This window comes from Battus philenor, unplaced genomic scaffold (genome assembly GCF_028537555.1).
Source record: "Battus philenor isolate CCGP_79_NKW_IND1 unplaced genomic scaffold, ilBatPhil1.0.hap1 SCAF_7, whole genome shotgun sequence".
NCBI lineage: Eukaryota > Metazoa > Arthropoda > Insecta > Lepidoptera > Papilionidae > Battus > Battus philenor.
This window is the reverse complement of record NW_027181737.1, coordinates 9,373,260-9,393,056: the sequence shown is the minus strand read 5'-3', so window position 1 is coordinate 9,393,056 and position 19,797 is coordinate 9,373,260. Positions and strand designations below refer to the sequence as shown.

Genomic DNA, 19,797 nt, shown 5'->3' with positions numbered 1-19,797 from the left:
TTTCAAACTATTACGAACACCAATTATTCCAAAATATAATAATAATGAATTTATTATATTTCAGACCTGCTTTTATATTGGGTTTCTTCAATGTGGACAAATGCTGCTGAGAAAAATGTTTTTATTTTAAAAGATTTAACGCTATTTGTTAAATTTTATAAAGCGGACGGATCGATTTAATAATTACCTTCCGTAGCATGTTTGACGTTTGTTTGTAATGCGAATCCGCGGAATCTGTAAATCTCACTTCAGCCAGGATAGTTACAGGCCAGTGTAAGTTTGTAACATAGTCTACGCAAATGTATTTACACTATAATTTTTTTTAATTTAAGCAAATTCTCAAAGACAGGTGCGAACCGATACTTCATGCACGGCTCCTTAAAGCTTTCAAAAAATAGAATAGCCTGGATGGTAGCGGAGAATGACATGTTTGGTCAGGACTCTCAATCAAGAGGAAGTGATTAAAATGAAAAAGACTGGCACTAAAAATTATCCCCAAAGATATTTAATACAAACAGTGAGTCACGAGCATAGCTACGAAATAAATGATGTAGCAGCTGTTTTTAGGCATGTTTAAATACGTAAAGGTTTTATTAAAGTAAAAAGGATATGGCTAAATATTTATTCACACGACCAATTTGCCCAGCTTTTCTCATCAATAATAAATATTTTTCTACAGTTTTTTTTATTCCTTTTTCTGGCATACAGAAGCTTTTATTAAAGCAGAATTTTTAAAATGAGATTACTGCACTTTATGAATCTTTAATATTTATAATTCATTTGTTAAATAGTCTTAAAAATACAAATATCATAATAATAAGAAATACCTATATTGTTAAATATCAAAAAGAAAAACAGAAGGTTATATGAAGTTAATGACTTTTATGCTGTTAAGATTGTCTGCCACATCTTCAATTTTGGGTTTTTACTTGGTACATTTCCAGACCAAGCAAGCAGCATTGAATTTTTCTGTAAGTATTATTTGACTATATACTGACACTGCGATATACTGACTCTATTACTTTTTACAGACTATAATATTCAATACTCGGAACCGTGTCGCACAAAATATAGTGTATGAAAATGCTTTTTAAAGTCTAAATTTATATCTGTTATTTATTGTAAATCTTTCACGTGGGTAAAACTATTTGATAGACCAATTTTAATTGTAACATATTTATCTTCCGGGATGTTTCCAAAAAATTAAGAAGCGTGTTTAAGTTTTGCTATCACTGACATTTTCATTACTAATATTTTTAAAAACCATTTCGGTACCATAAACGTTTTTTAAAAAAACTTTTAAGTAATCTAACATTATTTTGCCATTTTGTTTGGACTAAACCGTGCAGAAGTTCACTTCATTTGTTTTATTATTTTAATAAAACTGAATCGAGAATGTTTTACTGTGAAACAAGCATAAGTTTGGCGTGAGATACTTCCGATTGCGAATATCAGTATACTGTAAATTGATTATATCCTAAAACAGGCATAACGTGTAAGGCAGTAAGGGATTTATGTACTAGAATTTTCTTTAAAAACCATAATAAAATACAGTTTATTTAAAATTAATTAAATTTCAAAATCAAGAAAAATCGGACGGTCCACTACGGCCATGGAAACCAACGGCGATTTTAATTATCAAAATTATCCACGTTTTGGCAATATGACGAGTCGATTTTCTTAATCACGTTACTTAATTAAGTTGTAAATATGCACATGCCTAAAAATAATCGATTTGTATTAAATGTGCAAAATCATGGCGGTGTTTTACTAGCCAAATTTTATGAAATTGTGCGATCGGGAGTTTCATTTGCGATAAAATAATTATTTCGCTAGCTTCGTGACATGTGGTACCGTTCTGTTGAAACATGTGGTCAACCACATGACTTATTATTCCGAGAACAAATTTCTGGTTGTTCTTAAATCTTACATCATCTATCCTGTCATTAACCTAAAAAGTACTAATCTCTATAGTTTTTGCAGTTTTTTTTATTTCTGTGACATTGTAGTTTTGCTACATAATGTCAATTTCTGTCCTTTTTTTATTATAACTTATTACTAAATTATCAAACATTGCACTTTAATATTATTGTAGTATAATCATAAACCACTTAAATGGTAGTTTATGTTTTAAGCCTAAATGAATAAATATGTGTGAATGCTATAAGGACAATTTAAATTTTGTTAAAATGTTAAAACCTGTTTTTTCAATAAAAATCTTGACGACATCAATGTCATAGAATAAATAATAATAACCATAGTAAGTTTCATAGCATTGTAGTTTATTGTACACAGTTCATACGAAATAATTAAATTTACAAATCTTAACGTGAACTAACAACTAGTACATTTATTATACACAAGGAACATCGCAACGAGAAGAATAGATACACAATCAGTAGTCTTCTACAACTAGCACATCTCTTAATCAACCCATACGTTTTATATGCCGGCTATTATTTACAAGTACACAGTTCATTACAATAACCTAAGTAATAGTGAATTGTGCAAAAGCGCATAAAATTGAGGTAATAACTTATTGTGTAATTGGTGACTAATAATTGACTACATCGAATAGATAATTAAATAAAATAAAAAAAAACATATCCAAAACCAAATAGGTAACCGAATTGTCATGGATTCGAAGCAACCGAAAGCGGCACGAGACGTGTTCGAGTCGTCGATCAAAATGAAACCTTCCTCGAGCAAATGAGAGTTTATTGAGAGTCGAGTCAGAATCGTGAAAGCGCCTCGGGAATTTAACGAGGCCTAAAAGCGGAACCAACTTATCAAGTACATAACCGACATTATATTACGACCCCACTCCTAGAAATGATTTTAGTCGATTGATCTTTGGGTTTCTCGTCTAAAGTGTGTTTTGTCGATTGTATTTTCTTCCAGGTGTCGCCAAGCGCTTTGCTGAAGTGGTCGTCGACGACTCCCTTGCTCGATTGCGCCTTGTCGCCGTCTTTGAGTCTAGATGTTTGTATTTGCCGCCAAGTGTCGCCCAGGGCTTTAGCGAAATGGTCGTCTACGGACATGCTCGCGTCGTCGACTTCCATAGCAATAATTTTCGTCGGCTTCGGCGGTTCCTCCGCTTTGAACTGGATGGGGCTGCTGGCTCTATCCTTGGTGTTCGGCTTGGGTCCGGGCACCACTGTCTCGGTATTCTTCTTGAATAGATTCATGTAGTCGTCGCCGAGCGATCGTCTAAAATGCTCGTCTATTACCGGGTCGCACATCGACATTGAACCTTTAAACAAATAACAATCACAATCAATATAGTTCTTTTAAAAATATTTAGATTTTTATCATTCAGGTACATACAGGTGGATTTGTTTTACTAAATAAAAAGTTCTATTTGCCGGGTTCTATGAACCTTCACCGCTATGACTGGTAAAGTTTCAGATATAATTTTTATCTTATGCAAAGTACTAAATTTTATTAACAAACAATATTAGTTCTCAAAATGGCTTAGTTTCCTCAATAAATGTGTAATTAAAAAAAAAAGATTACTATAGCTCAATTGAAATAAATTGTTTTCGTATTATATGTATATTTATGAATATAACACCCTTCATCACATTTATGAACAACTTTAAAAAGAAAATTAGCGGCCTTGTTATTAGAAAGCATAAAAGTGATAACTCTATTTGCAGGTCTGTTTTTGCTCACAAAGCATCAGACACGCCGACTTTGGCCAGTTATATTACAATGATAGATAAAATATTAAAGATACCTACTTTTTTAAACGTTATTTATTATTCAAAAATATTTTTAACACTTGACACAGTTAACTATATTTATACTTGATAAATAATTGTACGTGTATGTAATAATTTCTTGACAATAATGCTGTCGTTGTGATTTTCTAGAGAAAATAAATACATTAACTTTATTTTTCATTATTAGCCAAAATAATTGTCATCAAGATTTCAGCCCTAGGTCGTACACAAGTAGATAAAGGCCTATAGACTTCCAATAGGACCAGTGGAAAGTCTTTCGATGATTTTACCAGGTGCACCACATTGTGAGTAGACTTTTTTCGCTACGCTTGCCGAGCTGTGGACTCTATTGCAGAACTTCAACACCTGTGGCCTGCCCATTGCCACATAACTTCCATTCCGCTGGCCTATTATAATGGTTACTTTCATTCGTGAACGGATCTATCTCCACATTTCGGAATCAATCTTGTAGGGTAATATTTCGAGTATAGAACCTTTCTATGGCTCATTACGCGACAGAGCTTGGCAATGCCCAAAAGGCCTCAAAAAAAAACTTTATACAATTTTAAAAATTATGCAACTTTAGTAAGTCATTCGATGATATTCTTAGCTATTAGGGCTTAGAGTTATAATTATATTATTATAGATTAATAAATTGGGGGGTCTTACCTGGCGGAGTGTCGTTGCTTTTAGTGATAACTGATGGTCTGTTGTAAGGAGGTGGAGCGGGCCGGGATCTCAACCGCATGTCAATTGGCGCTTCGTGCTTGCCAGGATACTCCGGAGGAGCTAAAATTTGGTCAAAATATTTATATTTCTTAAAATTCCTCCAACAGATTTATCTTATTTGGCCTACCCCAAATTATTATTTAGTAACATTTTTACTCATTTTATTCGTAGTAATTGTATAAACTAGTAACAATTAAATAAAATTTAGTAATAACTTTGTCGTTGGCTGGTTCTTTCTTTGAAAATTCGTAGCAATCGAACAACTATAGTTAAGTTTTTTTAAATTTGTTTAGAGTTACCATATTCAATGAAATTAGTATTACGTTAACATAAAATACAAGAGAGCCTACTTGACGATATATGCTAAGATCAGCAATGTCCTGACAATCCAGCTTCCTCAAACAAAATACCTTTGGAATTACCTTTTTTTATGTAACTTGACTTGATTATTTTACAATTAACATCAGAAAAAACAACATATAGTTATAATAAAATTAAAAAAAAATTCACTCAAGTCATGATAATTTCTTAAAGACCGCCACAGTATAGAAACAGAAGTATGTGTAAGGAGAGAGTTGTCGATGTGTACATTATAAGAGATCCTTCAGAATATGATAAACATATAATGTACCCGAAGAGACAAATATATTACCATACCTATATACTGCTCATAAATACATACATACATGTAACTTTATACTTATAAATACAAATGACTGCTTATGTTAGAAAGTGTAATGTTTTTTAAATCGAAATTACACAGTATAGCGGTGGACATACTGATAATCTGTATATAATAATAGCAACCGATCACGCTGAAGGCTTTGTCGGGAATGGAGGAGGTGACTATATCAGTATTAATATTAAATGCGATAGATATTTAATAAATAGCAACTATTAACCACAAACATTAGAAAGAGTTACCTTATATTACAGTATATTTACATGAAACGTCCACATTGCTTATGAGCATATATATATATATATATATATATATATATATATATATATATATATATATACACATATGCAACTTACAACAACATAATACGAATGCAACTTCAGTAATCAGGCCGGTCATATATTAATTCACGGCCACGAAAGAAATCCATGATCTTTCAAAATTTATTAGAGAACCATGTTTATCTTCTTCAGTTAACCCTTTTAGACAATTTCTAATATCAGAATGGTCATCGATAACTGTTACGCAATTGGCACCGGATATCAATGACATATGATATCAAGTAATCACCTATTTCTAAAATAAAACTAATGTGCTTATAATGTTGGGTCTGGACTTTAACATAGAATACTAGACCAAATCACATTATAAATTAAAATAATGCTTAATACCCTTCAATCAGCATAATATGCTTATATACTACAATTTGAGTTAAATATATTTTATAGTGAGATTTAAATTCTACATTTTTCAACTTTAGGAATAAACTATTATCCAGTAGTTCGCTCTACAAGAAAAAATTAATTATAACTAGTTTACACAATCTTCCTTCCAAGAGACTGATATCGCGACCTTTCGATTCTAAGTTCGACATTTCACAAGAAGATAACGACGACCTTGTTAAGGTCTTATCGTATTGTGAAGAGACTACAGGCATAGTCCACTTCATGGGTCGTTAAGTGCATGTGAGCTAGCCGAAGCGGCATGAAGTGAGAAACTATTTTAAAAAGAAATTGTTATTCTACTAAACTATGATTTTAAAAACTTAGTAAATCTTAGAATACATGACAATAAAACCAGTTATTATTTACTTATTTTCCATAAAATCGTGTTTTTGTAAACTGGTAAAATTCTATTCGCTCGTTGGCTTTTGCATCATAACCGAGTATCAGTTGGAATTGAGCGCTGAGCCGCTTATTTTTCACTTCTTTACTTTAATTAACATCATCAACAATCTTCCAAACAGGGGTCGGGCGTTTTTTTCACCAAATTGAGAAGCCACCATGTTCTTACACCTGGACTCTCCTTGGTGTTAGCGGCCGAACCTTAACTCGATCGGTTGCTATTATCATCACACTATCCGTATGTCCGCTACGGTATTGTCATAGTTTCTAATTTAGTAGTGGATTCGGTAGCATCGTCACTTTGTAAAAACGAAAATGTACATTTATATATATTTTGCGGACAGCATCTGGCAGTGGTATCCTTAAAAAATTGTAAAGGAGGTCGAAGTTTTATTTAACACAGCCACTGTTCAAAACGATGATATAAAACATTATACGTAAGTCGGCATGTCCTTGTATTAACAATTTTAAAGACATCTACCAAGCCGTTACTCCTCCGCGTGATACAGGGCGCGTTTAAACTAGGGAGATAATAAAAATCATCTTCCATTGAATTTTACCTTTTCCATTAACAGCAGATGAGTCGTCAACGTCGTCGGACAGCTCGCCATCGCTATGTGGCGTAGCTCGCGCCACCGACGGTGCGCTGCGGCGTTCGTTAAACGACTGCGAACGCAATGCCATCTTGCAATTGTCTCTGAAACACAGACCAATTCTTCGTTAATTTTGAAATGAAATATTTGGAAAGTAACTTTAACAGAAAATCCATACTCGCGAATTGATAAAATCAGATGTATGTCGCCTATGCCACCAAAAAATTTTCTATCTACGCTTCTCGAATAGTCCGTGACTTTGAATAATATGACTAATTTACTAACAAAATATCCATTCATAAAGACTTCAATGTTACTATAACCGTTATACGGTGAACTTTATTCGCTAGAGTACGTGATATGTCACATGAATTCTCTGCACATAACTATGTTTGTCAACTGCAATTTTTACTTTATTCTTTCTAGAATATGTACTTTTGGTCCTTTTTCGACATTTTATTGTAAACGAAAAACTATTGCAGTTTTTCATTTTTTACAAAAATCCTATTACAAACTAAAGGGTTTTTAAGCAATAATGAAGCATGGGATTGAATTGTTTTACTACTGTAGTATTTTGAAAGTGACAAAAAAACAAAACCGACCGACTTTGCCGTGAGCCATTTTGACATCAAGGCGTGTTTGGAACCTGAGTGTTTAGTCGAAGGATTTTTAAAGAGCTGATCTGGCTTTCGTTCCTATAAAGTTTTAATCTTTTCCCATAACGTACCCAAGTAATCTCTGTAAGTGAATAATCATTTATTACATGACATTTATAACCAGCATTCAATATAACCGTTCAAGTTGCGACTTTAGGAGACATTATATAAATACAAAACTGTTCATAAATTAAAATAATGGACATTTTTATTTAAATGTCTCTTAATTAACACCTAGTGATTTTGTTAACGACCGGAATTTTGTTCACAGCTTGTTAAATGTCCATTGCTGTCGGTGTATGAACCAGTGTTTTGATTATACCAATAAGTATGTTATGTACTTACTTGGGTCTATACTCCGGCAAGCGTGTGGCCCTGCGCTCCCGACGCCATTTTCCAGTTAAATCCTTAGATTGAGGAGTTCTGGGAGTTTCAGGAGACAAGGTTCGATCGCCTTCCGATTCACCACTGGACGCCGTGCTCGGAGTTTCTGAAAAAATTGACTTCATAATTTAATAATAATGATAATAAAGCCCTATAAAAATGATAAACTCATATTAAAAAAAGTTTTAAAATTACACTTCCACAATATCGTAGTTCAATTATTTTCTTATTGTGCTGTAAATAAATACGAAACAATACTGTGTACGCAAACGGACGCTAATGATATAGTTTAAATTTAATTCATATGATTTACTGATCCTAAAATTAGACAGTATTAAAATAATTAATTAAGATCGAGGTAATCATTTTACTAGTTCAATAATTCTTAATTGATCAAAACTTAAGATAGAGTGTCTTATAGTAAATGCGAAAAAAGTGAAGGATTGTCACAATATTTAGCGTCTAAACCTCACCTATTTGCGGAATAGTTTACCTATGATATATTTAACTATCGCCTGACGATGTTTATATACCATAGAATACCATAAAAATTAAAATTCGCTATACGGAAAATAACAATGTTTTAATATGACTGTGTATTAAAATATAGCTATATAAAAACCCTCCGCTGGTGGTAGTCTTGTAAGACGACGTTTACATAAACAGAACCGTGACGCCAGACTTCGCGGTTATAGAGTACTGGGTAGTTATCGTTGTGTTTGAACTTGACGCTGTAGCTAGTAAACTAGTAAGATGAAAACTGTCCCATATAACAAATATCTAAGCGAAGAACTCAATATTGGGGGTGCGCATGATTCTGTACCGGAAAACCCTGATCAGCATCGCACTGGTACAGCCAGGTCGTGACCCTTACCACCAGGTGAACGAGCGCCTTGACATTCTGTAACGATTCCTTAATTATCTCTATGTACTAAGTACCGTAAAGTAAAAAATGTGCTGAAATAAAGGCCTACTTATGTTTTTTTTATTAATTCTCGTTAATGTTAAATCAAATAATCTTCAATTATATTTTTGTTTTCATATAAAATTACCTTTTGGCGGGGAAGGCACCCACGGTTGCCATAGAGGCATGTTAAATTTAGGAGACTTTGGTGGATCCATAGACCAGCTACGAAGACGACTCAGTGAAGTACGAGCCAAAAACAATAAATAATCTGGTAGTTCCATCATCCCAAAGCACCGAAAAAGTACACAAATCACTGATACGAAAACTAGCACAGTTCCATTTTCTTTGAATACAAACTTAAAACGCGCGAAATTTAAAAAAAAAAGTTGAAGTCATTTTCAAGTTTTGATAAAATAGAAAAATTATTTTAGCGAATGATAAGTGGACAACCTATTGCCGTCCCGACACAGGTAGCACTGAAGGCCGACTGAATAAAAAACGAACTGGAGGAGATTACATTGGAATAAATAAATGAGATGAACAAAAAATAAACCGAAAAGGAAAAAGAGCATCAGCTACATCCACGCGGCCGGACGTTGCGGCGCTTCCTTCGCCTCTCCACAATACAGGGTGTTGTTAGCTTTTACAATAAGATATTTATGAATTGAACTTCCTGAAGAACAACCAAAGATTTATTTTTATGTAATCACTAACACTGACAGTCGAATAATATTATTACAAAGCCAGAAGTTAAAGAAGAATCAAGTTAGTAGTAGAGTAAAATTAAATTGCGCGATTCCAAAACTAATATAAAAGTCACGAATACATTCAAGGAAGCGTGTGCATGAACTAAAATGCAAATTGTTGCGACAAATACTTGGAAATGCTTATATTTGCCGCTTATATGCTGCCGATATGTTGTATTGAGAGCACGATCATCTCCGACCGCACCCGACACAAAGGAACTGATGACAATGCAACTGTTTTTAAAGTTTCTGTCAACCATTCTTATTCTTACTGTAATTGATGTTGTCATTGTTTGCGAAAAAGGTTTTGTAAACCTAATTTTATATCAAAAGGTACTTGTATAAAAGCTATCTTCCAAAATAAACATTGTTTACGCTTGACAAAGAAATATATTTATTACTTATTAATAAAATTAAATCTATTTATTAATTTGTTCAATATTTTTAAAATTTTAATAGTTATATTTGAATAATTGTTTATTTTTTATTTCAATTATCAATAAATATTTTATTACAGCTCATGTTCGTATTAATACTATTAAAATCAAATATTTCTGACTTCTGGTTTTATGTTTTATGAGTAGATTTATGTTTTATATGCACGGACGATAGCACCTAAGATATTTCTTGAAAGATGTTTTTCTGGAATAAAGCAGTATTTTTTACAAACGACGTAATCATTGTCCTTTCAGTTCATAGACGCACGCTACAAGGCATAGGTCCCGATGGTATGTCCCTCATGGCTATCTATGGGGAAATAGCCGCGCCGCGGGTTGGCGTTGGCAGTATAACTATATGAGTAATGCACAAAATGTGATGCATACAAAATTAAATCCCGGAAATCGAACCGGTGACCTATAATTACAAGTCACAGTCCTCTACCGCTGGGCTACAACTGCTCGTAGTATTTTTCCAACCTTATTAAGAATAAATACGATACGAAAGGAATAAAACTGATCGAAACAATATTAATTGTCTATTATCTAGTTATATTAATATAATAAACAATAAAATAACATGAATTTATTTTTATCAAATGGTACATTTGATATTCGTGAGACACATGGTGAATAATTTAAAATATATAATATATCAAGTTACGAATTATTGATTTATGCAACAACCTGTATTCCGAATACATCAACCTGTTCGGTCCATTCATGAAAGTGCGTGAGCGCAGGGCGCGGGGATTAATGAACGCTCTTCGCTCTTCTCCCTTTCTTCACCTATACAACCTCCAGTTATTTTCTACCTATATTCAATATTCAATCGTACTCCTCAGAATTTAAAGCTTTAATTAGATTATCACAATTCAGCTTGCATGTTTGTAACTGCAACAATGCAAAATGTGTCGTATTCTGTGAACAACAAAGCTTGTAATCCTTAGCGATAATTCTTAATGATTGGTGTTTTAAATTACGGTGGTCGCATCCTTGAAAGGTTGTGTTTTATTTGGGTTGGGAGTAAAGGAGTTCGGGGCGGAGAGGGTAAGTCGAACTGTGAGAAGTTGCCGTGCTGTTTCTACATATCTGTTTATACATATTGTTTCTTTTTTTTATAAATTGTGTAATAGAAAGAAGGCAAAGGTTCGCCGACAGGTAGATGCAAACGTTGGCGCCTCTGGTTTAATTAAGTCTGGATTGAAAAAAAAATATGAAAGGAATACATTTCACTATGATTTATTTACAATCTGTTGTATGAATAAAAAAGTATATTACCGATTCTACCAAAATTGTAAAATTCCTTCTGATAAAAAATGTTGAGAAATTGACAGTATATTGCATTGGAATTTGCACGAATGGTCTGTACATTTATTTTTATTAATTATTGTGTCGAGTTGAATTTATTAGAAAGCAATTTAATTAAAAAAACGCTTCGATTTTATTAATTACAGAATGTTTTTTAGAAAAAAATCACTTCTTGGGTTTTGACATTAATATAAAGTTTTATTCTTTATTAGACATTTATTAAGTTTCAGAACCGCACATCATATATATAGCACAAACTAGCAACGTACCTCGGTAATATATTAACACAAAGGAAGGCTAAAATTACTTTATCTGTTACGTTAGTTACGTTGTTAGCTTTTAATCAGTGAATCTATAGCCCATTAGCTGTCAATTAATGTATGTTGAAGTCTGACCAATAATCAATGGTTGTCAGAAGTAGTACATAACATAATGATAATATAAGTAAGAAAAAGCGTTTTCGTTATTCGGATTAATGTATATTAAAAATAATTTTATTTCCTGCAGACTCCCTCAGAAATTACTGTCCTGACGCATTCCAATAGAATACTTAATATAATGTAACACACTTCAGAGTAATTATTTTATAAAGGGGTGATTAGAAATAGGTTAAAAACCTTTAACTCCTATTTGAAATAATAGTTTCAATACATAAATTGCTCGAGTAATACCAGAGATATGGACGACGAAGATCTATTTACGACCAAATGAAACGACAGAATGTGAGGAAAATTATTAAAAATGTTAGTTCGCTTGTATGTTTTAACGTCTAATTATAAGAATGGGTTATAGATAGTTACATAAAATATAATTGTTGCCTTAAGCAAAATCATTAAAAATGAAACAAAATACGAGATATTGTTTTATTTTGTGTCGAAGCGAGCGGATGTGTAATTCAGTAGGGCCGGGCATGCGCATCGCCGCGGGGCAAGCAACTGTGCGCAACTCGCGCTGTTACCTCTAGGGCGTGTTTACTGGCACGCATATCGAGCGCTGCGAATTAGCTACTGACCTACCATCAATAACTTTACTAAGAGTATGTGCAATATAACCTATATTGCACATACTATTAGTAAAGAGACGTCAGATACCTGACGCGCGATTGCACTGCTCATTTATTTCAAATTAAAAATATCTTTATTCAAGTAGAAATTTACATATACTAATCGTCGATTATAGTAACAATATAGCTATGCTACCACGGGCTCGGAATGCTGATCTGCTGCGACGAGACGTCTCTACTGTTGCCCTTTTTAAATCGAATTTAACAATGTATGATGACTTATAATATTAACCATATTCGTAAGTTTGGATTGTATGTTGTTTTCAACTACGACTTGTGAGTCTTCAAGTCAAGAGTGAAGAGGTTTGGTCTAGGCAAGCATGTATCATCATCACTTAACATCAGGCGGGACAGAGGTCAAATGCTTTGCTAAAAGCCTATGAGAAAAATGTAAATGAGTCAACAAACTAAGTTTCATACATTTTGATGAACTAGTCTTAAATGCTGTATAACTTTTTGATAATAAACTTTTAGATTTAGATTTAAAACGAACAAAATGTTATCATATCCTTTTCTTACTTAAAATATCTTGTGGAACTTTATTGTGTATACCTACCTTAGAAAGATTTGTTAACTTGTTTTCTACTTTTTAATTTCTGATATTTATTCTGTATCTGTCACTATTTTCCATAAAAGAATCAATTTTTTGGCGCACAAATAATATGTTATTATTGATGTATGTATTATTTAAAAAAGTATGTAAAAGAATTCTTTAAAGACATCTTTCAGGTAGTTTCCAAGTTATAAATAGCTTGTACAAATACAAAACCTGTACAAATTAATTAAAGATTAAAAAGTTTATTCAAAATATATGCGATAAATCTGCCGTAATGAATTGACACTTTACAATAAGATAAGCTCACATTTTTGTTTTAATATAGTAATCGGAATTTCGAAGGCCAGGGAAAGTGGACAATTTAGGTAGCTCGTGAAAAATTACGATCGAATCGAAATCGAGTAACACATTACACATACAACAAGTTATTTAAATTTGACCGTCATTTCGTATTTTTCACATCCGGGAGGAAGCAGTTATTTCGTTTTAAGCCCTCTGGGTAAGGAAACTGATGAAAGAAACATTAAATTCAAAAATGGTGGTAATCCTTTTTGAATTTGAATAACGATTTTGATTATATTCAAATGTTCAGATTTGCGTGTGGCCAGTAGCCGTGTCCGTAGCCAGCGGCCTCCGAAGTCCAGATAACATTAATATATTCACGTCGGGAGCTAAGCACACGCAACCTTCGAGATACGAATAGTCATACAATTGTATTTTCAATACGAATTATATTAATTTTTGTGGCGGCTTCTTACTTGCACAGAGTATATTGTAATTATCAAAACTTTTAATTGATAAAGGAAAGTATATGGACAACCTATAACAAGAAACTGTAACAATAAACCCTGTTAATTTCTCAGAAATATGTAATGTAACGAAATTTATATACGTCATCGATAGGATTATGATCGTATTTCTACACAGTTTAGATGTGATGTTGGTTGTTTTAATGCTTCTTGAAAGGGGTTGAATTTTATAAAAGTTTTGTATTTTAAATAAACATTTATTTTATTACACTACAAACACCAACGCAACTGATTTATGAAAGCGATTTGTTATTTAGAGTCCGGTCGTTAACTATAAAATAAGTCTGTAAGTTGAAATAAGTAAACCTATTTTCTGAATTTGTGCAGTTTTTTTCAAACAATGCGTATCCTCGCGAGCCCATTACGCCACCTCTGGGATTATTACGGATATGCATTGGCAAGGTCATAGCCACCCACCAAACCTGAAGAAAACTATGCCTGGGATTTCTCCGATATTTCTACGAGATCAAATATCGATCCTAGGCCTAGCCGAGACAGCCCAGCGGGTTAGCAGTAGAAGAGATAGTGTGCAAGCCACATAGCAAACAACAGATGGACGCTGGAACTTTAAGATTCTGAGGTTTGGACTACGGACCTGCAAACGCATTATGGCTAATCATAAGATGGACAGACAACCTGGATGCAGGCCGTTACGAACCTGTTGTATTTGAAATCTAGAGGGGGAGGCCTATGTTCAGCAGTGGACTTGCTGAAATGATGATGATAATGAATAATTGATAACTTAAAATTGGGTTCAAAATGTTTGTATGCTAAATGTGCAGTTGCTTAGAGGGCGTACGGTTTACATAACAGACGAGCGGCCGACGGGCGGATGTTTGCAGCGAAAGTGCGGGAAGCAGCCGCGCTAACATTCCGCATTCCGTACTCCGATCGACTTACCGACACCTGCTAACTTACAATGTTAACAACACGCGATCTAGCACAACTGCCAGCTAATGACAAACATATACAAAGCGAACCGTTAAACTTTTATAAATAACTTTGAAAATGTAAAATGTCGACGTAAATAGCCACACATTTCTCTTTTATAAATTGTAAAAAGGTCATTTATAACATAATGGCATAACTTTGTAGTAACTAACGTTCACATTGTAACAAAGAACCGAAGACCTTTTGTAAAAAACAGCAGTGAACCAAAACGTCTAATGTTTTGACTCTTCAAGTAATATACTTTCTTTGCAAGAAATTTACAAATAGCAATATGTGGCTTAATGCTATTTTTAAATTATAACAGGATTAAATCTGACATTTTAAACGATTTATTGTTTGTTCTTGTAAATAAATTCCGCATACTTTAAAAAGAGTTTGACGTCATCTGTTAAGAAGTTAAATATGTGAACGTATTTAATAGCTGGCGCCATCTTCAGTTAAAATGTTAACCAAAATATTGTTTCCCATCCTGTTTAATAGATGGAGCTTAGATTACCCCGGAGATAACATTGCGAAAGATCTCAGTAATTCATAATCAATTAATTCAGAAAAAAGCCCTTATTACTTCCGATTAAAATTAATTTAAAATTTAACAATAATTGAATTAATTTTTATAAAACTTTATTTACTATACGAAATTATGAATATTCTCCAAAAAATTAATAGTGAAAAGTAAATACGATTAATTATTAGGTATTTTTCTATGAATTTTGTCTTCTTTGGATTTAGTTAAAATTTTAATAAATTTACCGTTCAGCTTACACCCAAGCTAATAATTATTCAGTAACAAATATGTAAAAATATGCAGGGCAAATTTTTACAGAACACACAAATAGCTATACGTTTTTCTGATTTTAATCATATATTTCTGTTATTTACTCACATTTACTCAATTATTGAATTATATAATATTCAAACACTATTATTTCCATCAACTACAGGTTTTAAAGGCTGTATGTTAAGTAACGATTTATAAAGCAACTAAAAATTCTGCCCTAACGAACAAATCGTAAATAAATTTCTTATGACTTTTAACACTCGTTTCTCTCGCTTTCGAACTTATAATATGCCCCTCGTTGAACTACAAGCCTGCGTGGCTGTTTGAAGTATTCAAAAGCCGACAGCACCTGCCCTCAGAACATAAAACAAACTTTTGGTACTATTACAAAAATATTTAGTTGCTTCGTCAAATATAGCCGTTGGAACTTACACAGTAATTATTATAAGATGTTTATCTGAATAATTATTATTACACTCAAATTAAAACAAGTACGAAATAGAATAATTATACAATACACGCAGTTTAAAATGCAAACGCCGTGCAAAAACTAACGACGAGAAAAACAACACTCGTCTGTATCCTTGTAAAAATTAAAGATAGTTAAAGATATAATTTAAAGATACATAATATGGTTAAATATTAGCATATGATCTTTATCTATTTATTTAAGTTAAATTGTTTACACTAATTTATTTAATGTTAATTATTAATTTCACAATAAGATACCAACGTGAATCACGTAATTTTGGCACAATCGTTGTAGATTTAAAAGACTACCTATCCCCAGGTCTAATTAAATCAAGTCAATAACTTCATCCTCTATTACTCCTACCTGAACGCAGAGGATAGGATAGCATGGAAAGAGTTTGTCATCGATTCTGTAAAGGCGTTTCAACGCAGACACGACCTTAAGAAACGAAGAAACGACCCAGAAGAATTATTTTTTATTGAGTAAAGTAGCATTGTTATTTCTACGTAGAAGGAAATTCTATAAAGACACTTTAACTGTTCTCCTGTTCTTGTTCAATAATACCCCAGTTATCCAACTAAACCTGAATTTTTAAAGTATTAAAAAAATATTTTAGGTATTTCACGTTAATAGGCGTTACTGTGACTTTTCGGAAGTTTGATGAGATAATTAATCTTTTAACGCCACTAACAATTCACTTTAATTACGATGATGAACATAGGTTACCAAATTACTTCATTTGTCATAAATAAATTGTTTTTCGGATTTATGCAATTTAATCACATAAGCATTTTGCGTTACTTTTAAATTATTGTGTCGAATAGACGATGAAACTGTTCGGAATCGCATCTTATAAATTCATTCCCAATCTTTCTTCAAGAATTTCGTTTCGTTTCTCATTTCACTATACGCTTAAATATTAATTTGTAAGAATTCTTAGTTTCTAATCATGAAATCCAAATAATACTTTTATTTTATTATTCATAATTTTTACCGTACTATTCATAATTAATAATATTTTACCTTGTTATAGGCGACTGAAGTAATGGTAATGTATTCATAGACCATATTTTGCCAAAACAAAAATTACTTTGAAATTCAAGAGCATAAAAACATTCATTTATTAAAGCTCCTCATTAATTTTTAACTACATCATAGCCAGCGACCTTTTTATTAAACACAAATGTCCAACTACTCTCGTCTAGTCGTTGTATCTAGAGCCTATTTTAAAATCAGACTTATATAAAAACATTTAATTAAAAATATAATATATAAATGACTAACAAGATTGCATATTTGCAAACTTGCTATAGTTTACAATGCTTATAAAGATAGAAAATAATAAGCCAAGGCTCGCACAATAGGCGAGACGCTCTTGCATTGTTTAAACAATGTGTGACGCGGCCACTTGTTGCTAGACGTCTCTGGGATGGAGCAGTCTAGACATGCATTTAAATAAAATACATTATAGGTAGAGGTACGGAATTTTCGCAAAAAAAAATCACCAATTTCGCATTTAAATTTTTCAAAAATTGCAAATTTCGCATTAATTTCGCATTTATACTTTAAAACTTATTAAATTTGAGGTAATAGGCATTTTTCGACAAAAATTTTTCAAAATTAAAGGTGCATGCCTTAACATTTGACAAGTTTAGTTAATTAAAAAATCGTAAAAAAATTAATATTCGCAACCTTAAGCGTTCTTTTTTAGTTTGTTACGACGACATTGTATATTTTAAAGATGAGTTAAGCGTCCACTATGTAAAGTTGGATGTCAAATACTCTGTATTAGATTCTGCTCCATCAAAGGACGAAAAGTTGCATTTGACGGCCAACAAATTGTCATGCATATTATGATTTATATTTTTATTAATGAGTTCATGGATTAGCCCATTGAAGGCAGAGTTCGAAAAAAAGATAAGGCGTTTTTCTAAAAATTAGGGATTTTCAACTGACCAGAGGTCTTTTACACAAAACAAAGAGCTTCTTAACTGATAAGTAAGCCAAGAAATATATCCCGTAGGCCTTAGGGGTCTATGACACGGGGTTGACATCACTGAATTTACCTATGAAAGTGTGTATATTCATCAATTAACTCATTAAAAATGATCTTGAAAAACAGAAAAATTGCATACATTTCGCATTTATTCGCATTTATAAGAAATTTTCGCATTTATTCGCATCTATTTCGTAAATACGAAATTTCCGTGCCCCTAATTATAGGTCCTCCTTGTATTTTTCTACTTCGAGATAACATAACCTATCAAATGGTGTCTACTGAGAGTTGATCTATCTATTGAATGCATTTATTTTTAGTAGTTATAAACAGTTAAATATATTAATATGAATAGTCATGCTAGCAGATAGATGTCTACTGCAAAACATAGTCTCTCATAGAAAGATCGCCACGATAACCGTCTTAATATATACTCGTATAAACATGTCAAGAAAATGCCAAACCAGGATAAGTACTCAAAAACAACTAAAAAAATTAACCACATTTCACAGATCTATGGAAAGATTGCTGCGATTTACAAGAAAAGATAGAAAAAGAGTCAACAACCCATATAAGAGGCATCACAAAGATAGAGATATATTATAAGAAAAAATATGATCAGATCAGAGAAAAACAAATAACATCACAGACTGAAATCCTCAATTCCTGACAAAAACAAAAAGTGGATAGCAAAGAAAACGTTGATGATATCAGACAAACAGCGGATCCTATATGGCATCGAACAGCCGCGTTAAGAAATAAAAAGCTGTAGGTTTAAATGTTGGCACGTCACGCCAGTAGCAAATAAAATATTTACAATATTTTATATGTTATAACAAATGTCTGCAATAAAAGCTAAAAAAATATACAAATATGGCACTTATTTTTTCATCTCTCTCAATGTAAGCAAGTACAAAATTATAGGCCTAGTACATAATTTTTATATGGCCTAAAATTAATTCTGGTATTCTTTCAACTTCAAGACCTAAATGAAAATCTTTATTATTATTATTTTTTACTAACCTATGTAACTAATTAGCATCTTATTCAATTTCGTCAAATATACCAAAGAAGCATTTATGTAAGATTTTAACGAATGTATTATAAACATATTTAATATTGACACGATGATATTTTCCTATTGTAAAAGAAAAAAATTTTCTTTGTATAAATGTTCCACGGCCAGCTGTGCATTAGCGACCTTCACCGTTGCATCACAAAATAGTACCATGTATAAACGTGCCCGTACGTGGTAGCCCTGACACGCTTCGGTGAATTGACTTGGTCAACTAGCCCTATGTGGAAGTAATATCGAAGATATCTCATATCATAACGTGACGAATGATATCGTGAATTTATTGCACAAACAATAAACAGTAAAAGGTTTACAACCCGAAAATTGACAAGTAATTCTCTAACATTTATAATGATTTATAGAATAAAATTAAGTTCAAGAGCCTTAGATTGATGTTATTGGTGTAGCTCGTACCGCCTCTTGAATCGGCACGTACTTTTAATGTCCGATCTTTCTGTTTCAGTTCACCTTGTCGAGTCTTAATTCGGCCCTAAGTATGCGATGGCCTTTAACAAGTATCTATTATTTTTCTTATTACTCGTCATCATTTTAATCGAATGCCGTTTAATGCTAGGCATGAGACTCTCTAACAGGTTTCAGATAAGAATGGGTTGTGTGACAAACGACATAAGTTTCACGCTGTCACTTTGCCAGTCCGAGGTTTCCACTCCATAACATTACTGTTCTAATTTAAACAACATGATTAAAGTAAATAAAACTAAAAGCGCGTTTTATGATTTGGAAAAAAAACATCTTGATAGGGTATCTTACGTAAAAATAAGATGACTAACAGTTTATTTGTA

The 19,797-nt window shown here is 32.5% G+C and overlaps 1 protein-coding gene across 2 annotated transcripts in view; it reads right to left on the bottom strand.

Moving 5' to 3' along the window:
• Positions 1-2,270: 2,270 nt before the first annotated feature.
• Positions 2,271-19,797, bottom strand: part of Tgi (Tondu-domain-containing Growth Inhibitor) — a 28,532-nt gene continuing 11,005 nt past the window's right edge. The window contains exons 1-5 of one of the 2 annotated variants that reach the window (XM_068774344.1): positions 8,946-9,368; positions 7,855-7,999; positions 6,821-6,957; positions 4,395-4,514; positions 2,271-3,253 (exon numbers count right to left, since the gene is read on the bottom strand). In XM_068774344.1, coding sequence (XP_068630445.1) covers positions 2,808-3,253; positions 4,395-4,514; positions 6,821-6,957; positions 7,855-7,999; positions 8,946-9,084 — 987 coding nt within the window. In that variant the 5' untranslated portion in view covers positions 9,085-9,368 and the 3' untranslated portion in view covers positions 2,271-2,807. Of the gene's footprint in view, positions 3,254-4,394; positions 4,515-6,820; positions 6,958-7,854; positions 8,000-8,945; positions 9,369-19,797 lie in introns of those variants that run through there. The other variant, XM_068774345.1, reaches the window with a different exon arrangement.